The 17,002-nt window shown below is 40.5% G+C and overlaps 1 protein-coding gene across 1 annotated transcript in view; it reads right to left on the minus strand.

Annotated features, from left to right (window-relative positions):
- Positions 1-14,999: 14,999 nt before the first annotated feature.
- The window catches only part of LOC117506477 (protein-glutamine gamma-glutamyltransferase 2-like), an 83,687-nt gene continuing 81,684 nt past the window's right edge, over positions 15,000-17,002 (minus strand). Inside the window, exon 15 of the mRNA XM_034165972.1 lies at positions 15,000-15,726. Within this exon, the coding sequence (XP_034021863.1) occupies positions 15,564-15,726 (163 nt within the window). The 3' untranslated portion in view covers positions 15,000-15,563. The remainder of the gene's footprint in view (positions 15,727-17,002) is intronic.

Below are 17,002 nucleotides of genomic sequence, written 5' to 3' on the forward strand. Positions count from 1 at the left end.
CTGTTATTTACGGTCTGGAGGGATGAGCTGGACTGCCCCAGGCTGCCGGAATGCCCCTGGACCCTCCTGGCTGGCTCGCCAAGTTCTCTCGCGGCTCGTCTTTAGTCTTCTCGGGATGTCTTCTTTTAGATAACACAAACTAATTGCAAGTGATATGCTAGAAAAAGGACACAACACTTTAGAATAATTCAGCCTTAAGCAAGATAAAATGCACAGAGTTTTTAAGTTTATTTAAGCCTTCGACACAGAGCTTAGACAAACTGAGTCCTCTAGAGAGACTGAATATGACAACCGCGCTCGTCTATTTATTGGAGACCCGCGGGCATCGCTCCTCCTTCAACTTTTTTATTTATTTCATTCCTAAGACATGGTTTTCTATTGGAAGCGTCCTCTAGTGAACCCTAAGCAGGTGTTAGGCCATTATTTCAATGTGACAAACGCTCTCATTAAAACATGAAGGATTTACAACTGATTTTTTTAAAAGACCTTCAGCCACAGGTGCAGCTGGCCTGAGGCCCCCCCCGCACGTGGCCTCAGTCACACGTGCAGCTGGCCTGAGGCCCCTGCACGTGGCCTGCGGGAAAGCACCTAAGAGGCCTTGGAAAGCCCCTGACAGACTGAATGACTAATAGAGCCCTTTTTTTGGGTTGAACATCTGCTAGTTCAACCAGAGGACATACAGTTCGGATCAGGACACTTGATAGTTCATCACAGTTCAAATATGGACCTAAAAATTCTTCTACAAAAACCTGACTTTGCATCAAGCACAGAGAATACTTTAGCATTAGGCATTGTGGACACGACTTTTTCTATTGTGCGCATTGGATAGTGCTCTCTTTTGATGGCATTATTCAGGTCAGTAGGATCAATGCAGATTCTGAGTTTGTCCTTGTTTGTGACTGCTACCATGGAACTGACCCACTCAGTTGGTTGATCAACTTTGGTGATGTGGCCATCCTTATCCATCTCATTCAACATTTTAATGATTTTGGCTCTGAGTGCAACCGGCTGCCTGCGCACAGGATGAACGACAGGTTTTACTTCAGGATCAAGCTTGATTGTGTATTTACCCGGCAATGTTCCTGTAGTGCGCACGAGCTCTGGGAAAGTTTCTAGACCAGCAGGCGTGTTTGTGGAAGTTTTGTTTACTTGGCTCACTTTACACACAACACTGCTGTTTTGTAGAGAGTCCAGTCTCAGGATCAGGCCTAAAGCCTCTGCCGTTGTGCCGCTGAGCACATTCTCTTGTGCAATGTCCACTATTTCTCACTCTGCTTTGGTTTTTCTCTCTTTGTACTGCAGTGGGAGGTCAACTGCTGCAACTGGCTTTATTTTGTGGTTTGAGTAGGTTTTGAGCACTCTTTTAGATGACTTCAGCTCACCTGAGTGGTCAAGAGACTGATAACAGTTCAGAGTCAGTGTGTTGCACTTTGCACCTGTATCTATCCGAAACTGCACCATTTGAGACAATATGGCAATGTCTACTAACCACTTTTCATTGCCCACTACTGCAACTGGAACTGCATCTGTTGTCAGATTTATGTCCAAAATTTCCTCCTCACTTGTGTCATTCGAATCAACATTGACTGCTTTAACAGAGTGACTACGACATACTGACGCCCAGTGGTTTGGTTTGTGACAGCAGGAGCATATTGAGCCTTTAGCTGGACACTTTCCCTGATTCCACTTGTGTTTGGGGTCTTTTCCACATTTTGTGCAAGTTTTATTTTTGCCATGCACACCTTGTTTTGAATGTACGGGCTTTTGCTGACTGGGTTTGTACGACTTGTTGTTTTGTACCTTGAACTTTTGTTTGACACTGCGGAGACCTGCACATCCTCCTCTCGAACAATTTTAATTTGCATTTGTGACAATTCAAACTGCTGGGGGATTTCTATTGCTTTGCCCAGTGTCAAATCTTCACCTTTGTCAAGTAGCCTCTCTTGGACACGCTTTTCTCTGATGCCCTCTATTATCGCATCAATCAGCACATCATCGAGATCTCTGTACTCACACTCCAGCAGAAGTAGCCTCAAATCCTTCAGAAAGTGATCAAAACTTTTGCTTGGTCCCTGTTTCCTTTGCTTGAAACGGTGCCTGGCAATCCGCTTATTTTTCTGTGGTCTCACGTAGCCAGCAAACTTATCCAGGACTTTATTTGGGTCATCTTTTTCACCCTCAGCCCAGTTGAGCGTTGCATAGATTTCTCTGCCCTGCTCACCGATCCAAGTGCCGATACAGCCTGCCTTGCGTTTCGGCTCCAGCGTGGCTAGTGGACCCGCAAACACGAAGCTCACATGGATGCGAAATCTCTGAAACTCCTGATACAAGTCCACTGCATCCCAGTCGATTTTTGGGTGGTCAAACTGCATTGTCATAGTTGCGTGGGTACTGTTCTTGACAGTTTTCTGACACCATGTAATGTACTTATGGTGTGTAAGTACGAGAAGACAAGAATGAGACTGGCCTTGCTCTAGCTGTGTTTACTTGAAGAACCAGGAAGTACGGTCAGCGGCCAGGGACATACTGCATATATGACTTTTCACATGCATACATTACAGCGTCTGTTTTTTTTTGTTTGTTTTTTTTTGTTTTGTCCATTTTAAAGCATTGGAGATCATTGTAGATGAACAGCCTATAATTTTTTGCACCTGTGTATAAGTTTTCCCCTCTCCAATCAACTTTTTAATCAAACTATGCTGTTCTTCTGAACAATGTCTTGAACATCCCATTTTCCTCAGGATTTCAAAGAGAAAAGCATGTTCAACATGTGCTGACTTCATCCTTAAATAGGAGACACCTGATTCACACCCGTTTGTTCCACAAAATTGACAAACTCACTGACTGAATGCCACACTACTATTATTGTGAACACCCCCTTTTCTACTTTTTTTTTTACTAATAGCCCAATTTCATAGCCTTAAGAGTGCATATCATGAATGCTTGGTCTTGTTGGATTTGTGAGAATCTACTGAATCTACTGGTACCTTGTTTCCCATGTAACAATAAGAAATATACTCAAAACCTGGATTAATCTTTTTAGTCACATAGCACTAGTATTATTCTGAACACTACTGTATACGTATATACACACACACACACACACACACACACACACACACACACACACACACACACACACACACACACACACACACACACACACACACACACACACACACACACACACACACATTCACATTACTGGCTGCAGGCATAAAGTCAGCACAGTAGGTTCAGTAAAAGTTCCAATATAGGTTCAATAAATTTTAACAGTTGATGCAGCATATGTGATGTACCTCCAAGCAGAAGTGTCACTACGCATCACATACACAATGCTAGAAGAGATACACAAGACATATTGTTATGATCTGGACTCGGAATGGAAGAATTTAGAACTCCAAATGCAGAGGCAGACTCAGATGGATTTGTGCCAAAAAGTAAATAACAAAAGCAAACGTGGTTGGGAGAAAACAATGAGGGACTCAGGATCCAAAACTTAACAAATACAATTCTACTCTGACAAAAAAAAAAAAAAAAAAAAAAATCAAAGCCCAGTACTTACAACACAGAGGAATATACAAAGCCCTTAGACCATCCACAGAAAAACAATGAATCCCCAACTCAAGACAAACACGGTGTGGTATAAGTAAGATGACTTAGACACAAGTGTGAGTAATCACAAAACCCCCCCCCCCAAAAAACAGGGAAGTGAATTACTGAAAATAACCACATGAGGGCAGCAAAACCAAGGCATCGCCAAGACAAAACCTAACACAAGACAACTCAGAATCAAAATATACACAAAATATCAAATATACGTCTAAGCAGTAAAATACAACCCCGAAGAACAAAACAGAATCACAAAACCTGGAACAATCAAAGACATAGAGAGAACTCAAACAACAAAAGCAAAGTTACCTACAAGAAAAAAAAAAGAGAGACATGAAATGTGGGAGAAGCCAGGACATGAAAATAACCTTATGGCTACAAATACAACATGGCACGAATAAAGAACAAAAACCGTGTAGATCAGAAAACCACCTAACTTGAGTAATTAGAACGAGAGACAAACCATGGAAGGAAACATGATAAACTAAAGACCTAACCAGAACGGATGAGTACAGGAAATACAAGCAGGGTGGACAGTGGACCTAAGACACAAGAGACCAGGTGGAGAAGACAGAGACAAGATGGAAGAAAGGTGACAAGTGCACAGGTTAAGATACACACATGCACAAATAGACAGGAGAGCAGGTGCACAATGCAACAGGAAGACAAACCCAGACAGACAGGTGAGGACTCAAAGGTGAACAAATCTAATGAAATACACACAAGACATGTGACCAGAGAAAGTGACCTACAGGGTGAAATTAAAACATGCAACAGACTACCATGAAATACTGACATAATGCCCGAAAGAACCCCAGCCGGGCACACATATCCTCACATAATGTGTATATATTTTGCATGTGCTGCGCATAGATAGCGTGCAAAAGTGACAGAGTGACACTCCAGACAAAAACAGGTACATTTGCATTGGCCATTGCAGCTTGCAATGATAGGAGCACCAGCTCAGTGCTGCATACCCTGAGATAGACGTGGGCAGGACACACTGAGCTGGAAACAACCTGCATTAACCTGACAAAACTGGCCCAACATGTTGAAAGACAGTGCACTCAAGTGACAGGCAGCAAGAGCTCAGGGAGGTGTGGCACTAAACAAAAACCAGCCTGTGAATGCCAATGATAACAAGGTGGCAAAAAAAGTGCATATGAATGGGTCAAGTCAGGGCAGGACTGATCCCTTAAGGCTGTCTGTGGTCTGAAACAGGACTGTCAAACATGTAGAACACATGTCTGTGTTGTGGTTCCATAAAAGGTGTAGTTTTAAAGCTGGTTAAGTCAGTTTATGCTTTAATCCTTGTAAGCGAGAGCTTCAAACAAAAAAACAAATATAAGAACTTGAATCTGAAAAGGACAGACATGTCTGATTTTATGACAGATGGGATGGGTTCATGTACTTTGACTTGATAAGTTCACGGAATCTGGTGAAGAAACTAGAAGTGAAGAAGAGCCGGTGGTCTGCAGGTTTTTGTTGTAACTGATCACCTGAGCAAGTAATTTTACTGATGAGCACCACCAGAAGGGGAGTCAGCGGAGGAATCGCCTGATGAAGTCATCGGTTGCAACTAAACCCTGCAGACTTTGGGTGGTGCACAGCTGGGCTGTTTTCGTGAACCTTTTCGAGGACTGCAGTAACTCTACACCAATCACATCATCAGCACTGCCCGCCGCGCCCCCATCCTTCAGTAGAAGGGACCGTAAACTTATTTTTGCATAAACCTTGTTTAAAAACATTCAAACTCACATTTCATATGATCAAACAGTCAGAATGCGGACATCGTTTCCAGGAACAATTACTTAAACAAAATACAGGGAGTAGCCAAGTGGTTAAGAGCACTTATTTTCAGTGCGGAATGTTCCCAGTTCAAAACCCTTCCCTGCTCATTCTCCATGTGATATGGAGTTATGACAGGAAGAGTATCCAGTGTAAAACTTGTGCCAAATCAGCAAATCAATACGCAGATCCATCTTGGCTCCAAAGGGACTTACTTACTAGTGCACCTGATTCCATCAGATCTCAGAAGCTAAGCAGAGTTTGTTCTGATCAGTACCTGCTGCGGGCTGGGATGGATCTGCGACGCTGATTCGCAGATCCATCCCAGCCCCGCAGCAGCGTTGCAGATCCATCCTGGCCCGTGGCAGTGCTGCAGACCCATCCCAGCCTGTGGTTCCTCGGAGGCCGTCAACCCAGCCAACGGCAACATCGGAGTCCGCCAAACAGGCCCACAATAACAGCATCTGCAACATCTACTCCCACAGCTTTTGCATCGATTATCTGGATTTATAGTAGCATGATTCTTCTTTAATCAAGACCTACTACATCCGGAAAGCAGTATGGCCTTAAAAATTCTTCAAAAAGACATGGAGGAATTAAAGGAGTCCATGAATATGTTGTCCAAAGAAATGGCTAATTAGACTAAGCAAAACTCAATCAATCAATCAATCAATCAATTTTATTTATATAGCGCCAAATCACAACAAACAGTTGCCCCAAGGTGCTTTATATTGTAAGGCAAAGCCATACAATAATTACGTAAAAACCCCAACGGTCAAAACGACCCCCTGTGAGCAAGCACTTGGCGACAGTGGGAAGGAAAAACTCCCTTTTAACAGGAAGAAACCTCCAGCAGAACCAGGCTCAGGGAGGGGCAGTCTTCTGCTAGGACTGGTTGGGGCTGAGGGAGAGAACCAGGAAAAAGACATGCTGTGGAGGGGAGCAGAGATCAATCACTAATGATTAAATGCAGAGTGGTGCATACAGAGCAAAAAGAGAAAGAAACACTCAGTGCATCATGGGAACCCCCCAGCAGTCTAAGTCTATAGCAGCATAACTAAGGGATGGTTCAGGGTCACCTGATCCAGCCCTAACTATAAGCTTTAGCAAAAAGGAAAGTTTTAAGCCTAATCTTAAAAGTAGAGAGGGTGTCTGTCTCCCTGATCTGAATTGGGAGCTGGTTCCACAAGAGAGGAGCCTGAAAGCTGAAGGCTCTGCCTCCCATTCTACTCTTACAAACCCTAGGAACTACAAGTAAGCCTGCAGTCTGAGAGCGAAGCACTCTATTGGGGTGATATGGTACTATGAGGTCCCTAAGATAAGATGGGACCTGATTATTCAAAACCTTATAAGTAAGAAGAAGAATTTTAAATTCTATTCTAGAATTAACAGGAAGCCAATGAAGAGAGGCCAATATGGGTGAGATATGCTCTCTCCTTCTAGTCCCCGTTAGTACTCTAGCTGCAGCACTTTGAATTAACTGAAGGCTTTTCAGGGAACTTTTAGGACAACCTGATAATAATGAATTACAATAGTCCAGCCTAGAGGAAATAAATACATGAATTAGTTTTTCAGCATCACTTTGAGACAAGACCTTTCTAATTTTAGAGATATTGCGTAAATGCAAAAAAGCAGTTCTACATATTTGTTTAATATGCGCATTGAATGACATATCCTGATCAAAAATGACTCCAAGAGTTCTCACAGTATTACTAGAGGTCAGGGTAATGCCATCCAGAGTAAGGATCTGGTTAGACACCATGTTTCTAAGATTTGTGGGGCCAAGTACAATAACTTCAGTTTTATCTCAGTTTAAAAGCAGGAAATTAGAGGTCATCCATGTCTTTATGTCTGTAAGACAATCCTGCAGTTTAGCTAATTGGTGTGTGTCCTCTGGTTCATGGATAGATAAAGCTGGGTATCATCTGCGTAACAATGAAAATTTAAGCAATGCCGTCTAATAATACTGCCTAAGGGAAGCATGTATAAAGTGAATAAAATTGGTCCTAGCACAGAACCTTGTGGAACTCCATAATTAACCTTAGTCTGTGAAGAAGATTCCCCATTTACATGAACAAATTGTAATCTATTAGATAAATATGATTCAAACCACCGCAGTGCAGTGCCTTTAATACCTATGGCATGCTCTAATCTCTGTAATAAAATTTTATGGTCAACAGTATCAAAAGCAGCACTGAGGTCTAACAGAACAAGCACAGAGATGAGTCCACTGTCCGAGGCCATAAGAAGATCATTTGTAACCTTCACTAATGCTGTTTCTGTACTATGATGAATTCTAAAACCTGACTGAAACTCTTCAAATCGGCCATTCCTCTGCAGATGATCAGTTAGCTGTTTTACAACTACCCTTTCAAGAATTTTTGAGAGAAAAGGAAGGTTGGAGATTGGCCTATAATTAGCTAAGATAGCTGGGTCAAGTGATGGCTTTTTAAGTAATGGTTTAATTATTGCCACCTTAAAAGCCTGTGGTACATAGCCAACTAATAAAGATAGATTGATCATATTTAAGATCGAAGCATTAAATAATGGTAGGGCTTCCTTGAGCAGCCTGGTAGGAATGGGGTCTAATAGACATGTTGATGGTTTGGATGAAGTAACTAATGAAAATAACTCAGAACAATCTGAGAGAAAGAGTCTAACCAAATACCGGCATCACTGAAAGCAGCCAAAGATAACGATACGTCTTTGGGATGGTTATGAGTAATTTTTTCTCTAATAGTTAAAATTTTATTAGCAAAGAAAGTCATGAAGTCATTACTAGTTAAAGTTAAAGGAATACTCGGCTCAATAGAGCTCTGACTCTTTGTCAGCCTGGCTACAGTGCTGAAAAGAAACCTGGGGTTGTTCTTATTTTCTTCAATTAGTGATGAGTAGTAAGATGTCCTAGCTTTACAGAGGGCTTTTTTATAGAGCAACAGACTCTTTTTCCAGGCTAAGTGAAGATCTTCTAAATTAGTGAGACGCCATATCTTCTCCAACTTACGGGTTATCTGCTTTAAGATGCGAGTTTGTGAGTTATACCACGGAGTCAGGCACTTCTGATTTAAAGCTCTCTTTTTCAGAGGAGCTACAGCATCCAAAGTTGTCTTCAATGAGGATGTAAAACTATTGACGAGATACTCTATCTCACTTACAGAGTTTAGGTAGCTACTCTGCACTGTGTTGGTATATGGCATTAGAGAACATAAAGAAGGAATCATATCCTTAAACCTAGTTACAGCGCTTTCTGAAAGACTTCTAGTGTAATGAAACTTATTCCCCACTGCTGGGTAGTCCATCAGAGTAAATGTAAATGTTATTAAGAAATGATCAGACAGAAGGGAGTTTTCAGGGAATACTGTTAAGTCTTCTATTTCCATACCATAAGTCAGAACAAGATCTAAGATATGATTAAAGTGGTGGGTGGACTCATTTACATTTTGAGCAAAGCCAATAGAGTCTAATAATAGATTAAATGCAGTGTTGAGGCTGTCATTCTCAGCATCTGTGTGGATGTTAAAATCACCCACTATAATTATCTTATCTGAGCTAAGCACTAAGTCAGACAAAAGGTCTGAAAATTCACAGAGAAACTCACAGTAACGACCAGGTGGACGATAGATAATAACAAATAAAACTGGTTTTTGGGACTTCCAATTTGGATGGACAAGACTAAGAGTCAAGCTTTCAAATGAATTAAAGCTCTGTCTGGGTTTTTGATTAATTAATAAGCTGGAATGGAAGATTGCTGCTAATCCTCTGCCTCTGCCCGTGCTACGAGCATTCTGGCAGTTAGTGTGACTCGGGGGTGTTGACTCATTTAAACTAACATATTCATCCTGCTGTAACCAGGTTTCTGTTAGGCAGAATAAATCAATATGTTGATCAATTATTATATCATTTACTAACAGGGACTTAGAAGAGAGAGACCTAATGTTTAATAGACCACATTTAACTGTTTTAGTCTGTGGTGCAGTTGAAGGTGCTATATTATTTTTTCTTTTTGAATTTTTATGCTTAAATAGATTTTTGCTGGTTATTGGTGGTCTGGGAGCAGGCACCGTCTCTACGGGGATGGGGTAATGAGGGGATGGCAGCGGGAGAGAAGCTGCAGAGAGGTGTGTAAGACTACAACTCTGCTTCCTGGTCCCAACCCTGGATAGTCACGGTTTAGAGGATTTAAGAAAATTGGCCAGATTTCTAGAAATGAGAGCTGCTCCATCCAAAGTGGGATGGATGCCGTCTCTCCTAACAAGACCAGGTTTTCCCCAGAAGCTTTGCCAATTATCTATGAAGCCCACCTCATTTTTTGGACACCACTCAGACAGACAGCAATTCAAGGAGAACATGCGGCTAAACATGTCACTCCCGGTCCGATTGGGGAGGGGCCCAGAGAAAACTACAGAGTCCGACATTGTTTTTGCAAAGTTACACACCGATGTCAGGAAAATGATAATTTCTCTACGTTGATTACAGACCTGCAGTGGGTCTGTAATCAACTTCTGTAATCAACGTCTGTAGTGCTGCTTGGCTTTGAACCTTGAACCAATTGAAGCAGTGATTCGCAGGTTGAAGCAGTGCTTCGATCTATGATTCGTGGATTGATTGCTTTATTTTGCTTTATCCTAATTTTTCCCCACTAAAACCCTGAAGAGCATATGTCTGTGAGTAATATTTAATATTTTTATGTTAAACCGACCTGTTATGGTCTTCTGAAACAGTTCATAGATGTACGTCTATGACGCTTTCGATGTTAAAGTTAGCATTAAGCTGTTCGCATCAGCACGTTTGTGTTATGTTCTGTATAATTAATGGCTCAGCGTTCATTGTCGTAAAAGAGTCAAATTGTAATTTTTAAAATTTATTTTTATTCATATATTATAGCAACAACAATAATAGTCTACATAATAGACAATAATAGTCAATAATAATAGACTAATAATGTTACAATACAATTTTAGAGAAACAGACAAAAAGAACCTAATGAAACAAAACACAACAGAAAAGATAAAACCATGTAACAATGAAAATAAATAAATACATATAGAAATAAATACCTGTTTCCTGTGAACACCTAGTGAGTGGCCTACTCTCGTTTAGGTTTTGAAACTTTGTTTCTGAAGTGTTTTTTTGTGATGTGCACAATTTTCAATATTTTGACTAATACTAGCAGTCATTTACAAGCCTAGATAAACTTTTATGAAAAAAAAAAAAATCAGTCCGTTTTTGATATTTACTTGTACTTTTACTTTCAATACTTAAGTACATTTAGTTGTACATTACTTGTCATACTTAAGTACAATAAATACTAGATACTTTAAGACTTTTACTTGAGTAGCATTTCAATCAGTGACTTGAACTTCCACCAAAGTCATTTTTTTAGTGGGTATCTGTTCTTTTACTTAAGTGTGATTTTCTGGTACTTTATACAACACTGCACCTTAGGTGTGTTTTTTAGGCTCACTGATTCTGCTCTTTTTCTCCCTGTTCGAGGTGCTGAGGGAAATATGTGAAAGTGGCGTCTGTGGACAGTGGAATGCGGGACTGCCAGCGGGATCCCATGCCTGAAATTGTTGCAGCAGATGTTTTGTGTTTTTCCAGACTTTTTGAATTGAAGTTTAGAGGAATTATGTTCCCAGTGTGGATTAATCCATCTTCAGATACTGTAGTCTGTGGTCAATACCTTCAAGAGCTCATACTGTACAAAAATCAGTTTTTATCACCTGAAAACAAAATATTTGTGGTTTCACAATTTTAAAAAATCTCAGTGTTCACAGCTGTACATCTACCTGCTGTACATGATTTGAGGACTTAGATGCAACCAGACATAATGTTTATAATAAAAAAAACTCCAAACACTTTCCTGTTAAACCTTTAATCATGAACAGATGTCTTTCCAGCAAGGGTCATTCCTAACTGTGGTTGTTAGTCTTACTGCTGTCAGATATTTTAACATCACCCAAAACACACATACCGTATCTGCACGACAAAACGCCCAGCGTGTAGCATGCAAATTTCTTCCTGAAAAAAAGGAGTGGGGGGATGCACGTGCACACGCATGTGGCCAATATTACGTTCAGTGGAACGCCCACCCCTTCATATGTTTCAGTAAAATGTCAGTAAAATTTGATTTCTTGCACTGCAAACTCTCCAATTGATGTTATTGTTAATTCTGTGCATGAATAAAATAATTTTTGAATTAAAAAAAAATTCCCATGCAAACAAGTTATTGTGGTTCACATGGTACATTTATGGAATTTTGGAAAGACCCGCGCACGTTGATGACATCATCACAGGAAAGACGCAGAAGCAATGAGAAAAACATTGTGAAAACTCATTATTCTGGTTTTTACAATCTGTTGGTGTCATTTAATTTAATTTAATTTAGGGTGGTCATGAAAAAGGGGTGGGCAGATGCTCAAGAGGGGTGGGTCATTCCAACATGCAGGTACGGTGTTTATACAGTGCAAATTTCACCATTTAACAGCCACCATTTGTCTCCAAAGACAGCGTACCAGGGATCCGTAAAGAGACATTCATGGTTGGTAGAAGCACAGACTGACATTCTTTTACCAGTAAGCAGAAGTCATCCTGCAGAGGTCACAACCTGGACCCAAATCCCAGCCCATCGGTTGGTAGTCTAACTCCTGATCCCATGGAGACACCTGCTCTACCCGTTCTTTCACCAACTGTAATTTCATTTAACTCCATTGAAACACCCGACACCTATTTTTAACTGAAGGGTCACACTTGAAAGTCAAAGTAATGCATTATGGAAAACAGTTAACTGAGATTCCCGTCTGTTTGAACATTGATGAAGTCATTTTAGCAAATTGGGGTTGAAGTGAATAATGAGGATGAGCTTGTGGCACAAACTGGAGATTTTCATCCAACTCAGCTAGGTGTCCCCAGTTTTTAAGGTACCAAAATAAATTGGATAGAAAGTTCCTTCTCATTATTGATAATTAACGATGAAGTGAATTGTGAAGTGACTGACAGCATCAGAGGGTGAAGGTCTTCCATGGTCTTCCATCCTGCAGCTGTCTACACTTGCTGACTGGTGTGTCTTTATCAGCAGTGCTGCCATAATTACTTGGAAAAGTTACTTTATACAGTTACCTTATTAGTTACTGTACAGTAACTAATAAGGTAACTAGTAATCTAACTTAAGATTGAGTAAACGGCAAAGTAACTAATCAGCAAAATAACTAATAGTTACTTTTCTGAGTACTCAATCTTTAAAATAACCACGTAGATTACTAGTTAATGTTTCAGTTACTTTATACAGTTACGTTTGTTAGCAGCTGCCGATAAGTTGTCGCCAGCTGCTGAATGTAACTAATAATGTAACTAGTAATCTAACTTGGTTACTCTTAACACTGAGTAATCAGCAAAGTAACTAACAGGTACTTTTCTGTGTACTCAATCTTAAAAATAACTAAGTTAGATTACTAGTTACTGCATTAGTTACTTTATGCAGTTACTTTATTAGCAGCTGCTGAGAAGTTGTCGCAAACTGCTGAATGTAACTGATAACTAGTAATCTAACTTGGTTACTCTTAAGACTGAGTAATCAGCAAGTATCTAATCAGCAAAGTAACTAAATTACTTTTCTGAATACTCAATCTGAAAAATAACCAAGTTAGATTAAAAGTTACCTCATTAGGTACATTCAGCAGCTACCGACAAATTGTCGGCAACTGCTAACGAAGTAACTGTATAAAGTAAATGTATAATGTAATTATATGAAGTAACTAATAAAGTAACTTTTCAAAATAACTGCAGCAACACTGCTTATCAGAGTCAAGTACAGAAAACTTCCTTCATCAAAGTGACAGATGTGAAGTCAAACCTAAAACGTTTTACCTGTAAATTAAATAAAATTTTAATGGCACACACTTGGAAGAGAGACTGCTGCAGATTCCCTTATGTGACCTTTTGGTTCTTTAAAAATGGGAGACCACACCCGACCCCAGAATGGTCTTTAAAGGGTTTATATATATATATATATATATATATATATATATATATATATATATATATATATATATATATATATATATATATATATATATATATATATACACTCAACAAAAATATAAACGCAACACTTTTGGTTTTGCTCCCATTTTGTGTGAGATGAACTCAAAGATCTAAAACTTTTTCCACATACACAATATCACCATTTCCCTCAAATATTGTTCACAAACCAGTCTAAATCTGTGATAGTGAGCACTTCTCCTTTGCTGAGATAATCCATCCCACCTCACAGGTGTGCCATATCAAGATGCTGATTAGACACCATGATTAGTGCACAGGTGTTCCTTAGACTGTCCACAATAAAAGGCCACTCTGAAAGGTGCAGTTTTGTTTTATTGGGGGGGATACCAGTCAGTATCTGGTGTGACCACCATTTGCCTCATGCAGTGCAACACATCTCCTTCGCATAGAGTTGATCAGGTTGTCAATTGTGGCCTGTGGAATGTTGGTCCACTCCTCTTCAATGCCTGTGTGAAGTTGCTGGATATTGGCAGGAACTGGTACACGCTGTCGTATACGCCGGTCCAGAGCATCCCAAACATGCTCAATGGGTGACATGTCCGGTGAGTATGCCGGCCATGCAAGAACTGTGACATTTTCAGCTTCCAAGAATTGTGTACAGATCCTTGCAACATGGGGACGTGCATTATCCTGCTGCATCATGAGGTGATGTTCTTGGATGTATGGCACAACAATGGGCCTCAGGATCTCGTCACGGTATCTCTGTGCATTCAAAATGCCATCAATAAAATGCACCTGTGTTCGTCGTCCATAACAGATGCCTGCCCATACCATAACCCCACTGCCACCATGGGCCACTCGATCCACAACATTGACATCAGAAAACCACTCACCCACACGACGCCACACACGCTGTCTGCCATCTGACCTGGACAGTGTGAATCGGGATTCATCCGTGAAGAGAACACCTCTCCAACGTGCCAAACGCCAGCGAATGTGAGCATTTGCCCACTCAAGTCGGTTACGACGACAAACTGGAGTCAGGTCGAGACCCTGATGAGGACGACGAGCATGCAGATGAGCTTACCTGAGACGGTTTCTGACAGTTTGTGCAGAAATTCTTTGGTTATGCAAACCGATTGTTTCAGCAGCTGTCCGAGTGGCTGGTCTCAGACGATCTTGGAGGTGAACATGCTGGATGTGGAGGTCCTGGGCTGGTGTGGTTACATGTGGTCTGCGGTTGTGAGGCTGGTTGGATGTACTGCCAAATTCTCTGAAACGCCTTTGGAGACGGCTTATGGTAGAGAAATGAACATTCAATACATGAGCAACAGCTCTGGTTGACATTCCTGCTGTCAGCATGCCAATTGCATGCTCCCTCAAATCTTGCGACATCTGTGGCATTGTGCTGTGTGAAAAACTGCACCTTTCAGAGTGGCCTTTTATTGTGGGCAGTCTAAGGCACACCTGTGCACTAATCATGGTGTCTAATCAGCATCTTGGTATGGCACACCTGTGAGGTGGGATGGATTATCTCAGCAAAGGAGAAGTGCTCACTATCACAGATTTAGACTGGTTTGTGAACAATATTTGAGGGAAATGGTGATATTGTGTATGTGGAAAAAGTTTTAGATCTTTGAGTTCATCTCATACAAAATGGGAGCAAAACCAAAAGTGTTGCATTTATATTTTTGTTGAGTGTATATAAATTTGGATATCTGAATTGACCAGGCAAGGTCAGCCAAAGGTCAGCTGTTCATGAAAGTGTCAAGGTCATTGTGTCAAATTGGCACTACCCGCCCCCGCACCTTCAAATTTGCACCAAGTATGGCACATGCAATACCAGCAAAACCTTTGGGAAAGTGTGACCAAGTGTTTGGCCAGTGTTGTATGTGCGGTTTGATATGTGAATTTCCCAGGCAAGCCAAAACTGAATTATTCATGTAAAAACCCAAGGCCACTGGTGTCAAAGGTAATTTTTTCATCCAGTCCAAATTTGTTTTGTAATGTCTGCCAACAAATCACGAGGAGAGACACTGAAGAATAGAACAGAACACCATCAAGTATCATTTCCAATTTGAAAACAATGTATTTGAGAGCTAAAATAAAAACTGGGACAATGCTGCCGTATTCCTGAGCTCGCCTGTAAATCACAGCAACATCTAACTGGTAGCAGCAGGTTTGACTTCGCAGCTGCAGGTGGTCTTGATGTCTCCGAAAGGGTCACAGGTGAATTTAGCCGTCAGGATCTTGCTGTCGCCGTCCTTTTCCGGATGAAACCTGATTGTGCAACGTAACTGAGAACCGGCTGGAATATCTGGAATCCTGCATGGTACAAATACAGCAATAAATAAAAGGAATAAATGAAAAATCAGTGTTGCACTTACTAGTCTTGTCGAAAGGTCTGTCTATTTTAAGCTATTTTACTTTCAGTTTTCATGAGTGAAATTTGCACTTCCCAGCCACCGTACCATGGAGCAAACAGTTCATATTCAGTGGCTGAGAGAAAATTTTTACTTTAACCAGGTTAATCCCATTAAAATTGTGGTCTCTTTTGCAAGGGAGACCTGGACAATTATCTGCATGAAAATTCAGTAAGGTATGTCTTCTATAATACATTCCAATTCTAATGTCTCTACTAGTGTATACTAAGGTATATCTAAATATCGAAAAAGAAGAATAGAAGAGTAGAGTAGAGCATGTCTTTAAAGGACATGTCGCACCGAAATCATAACAATGAGCCACCAGGATTATTTTGTGCACTTCCGTGCACAAAATATATATGACATTCACAACAAACAGCTATGGAGACATCCGAAAACAAAGTACTCGTGAGTATTCGGGTGTTTCCAACAAATGACATAGCGATTAGAAGCATGCTCTTCAATGGAATGTAGCTGTTAAAGTTAAGAACGGAGGCACAGATTAATTCCAAAGTTGACATAAGTGTGATGTTGTGTTATGATGACTCGTTAAGTAAAACTGTTCATTTTAATGCAGTCACGGTAAATTCTTCAGCTCCAAGAAGGTTTCTATGCACCTGCACAGCCATGAGCCATAAACGCAGCCTGTCAATGACCATCTCTGCTGCAGGATCAGTTTTGTGCATGATTAATTATGAGTGTTGTTTTCAATAAAATCTAAAAAAAAAATACATGTCCTTCATTTACAGTTACAGTTACAGAGGCAGCGTGATGACATCATCTTGTCAGAATAGTTTTCCAATCTGGCATTTTAAGATGTAGGTGATTAAATATTTCACTCATAAAAGAAAATAAATATTCATTAACAGAACTGATTGTTTTACACAAAATGAGTGTAACATGACATTCAATGACATAATGTTTGATGATGTCATGATGATGTCATCATACTGTAGTGAACGTCGTCTCTTTGAAGCTGCTGAAATGGTTCAGTTTTTGCTGCCCAAATATTCATGAGTAGAACTGGAAAGAAGTGAAGTCTGTATCGCCTAAAGAACTACCTGAGGAACAGCAGTGGGGACGGAAGAACCAGTAACCCAGTGTCACTTCTGGTAATTACCCTCAGAGAACACAGGCCCTGGACAGGGCTTTTGCTCTTAACCACAACAACAGGTGCA

This window comes from Thalassophryne amazonica, chromosome 3, assembly GCF_902500255.1.
Source record: "Thalassophryne amazonica chromosome 3, fThaAma1.1, whole genome shotgun sequence".
NCBI lineage: Eukaryota > Metazoa > Chordata > Actinopteri > Batrachoidiformes > Batrachoididae > Thalassophryne > Thalassophryne amazonica.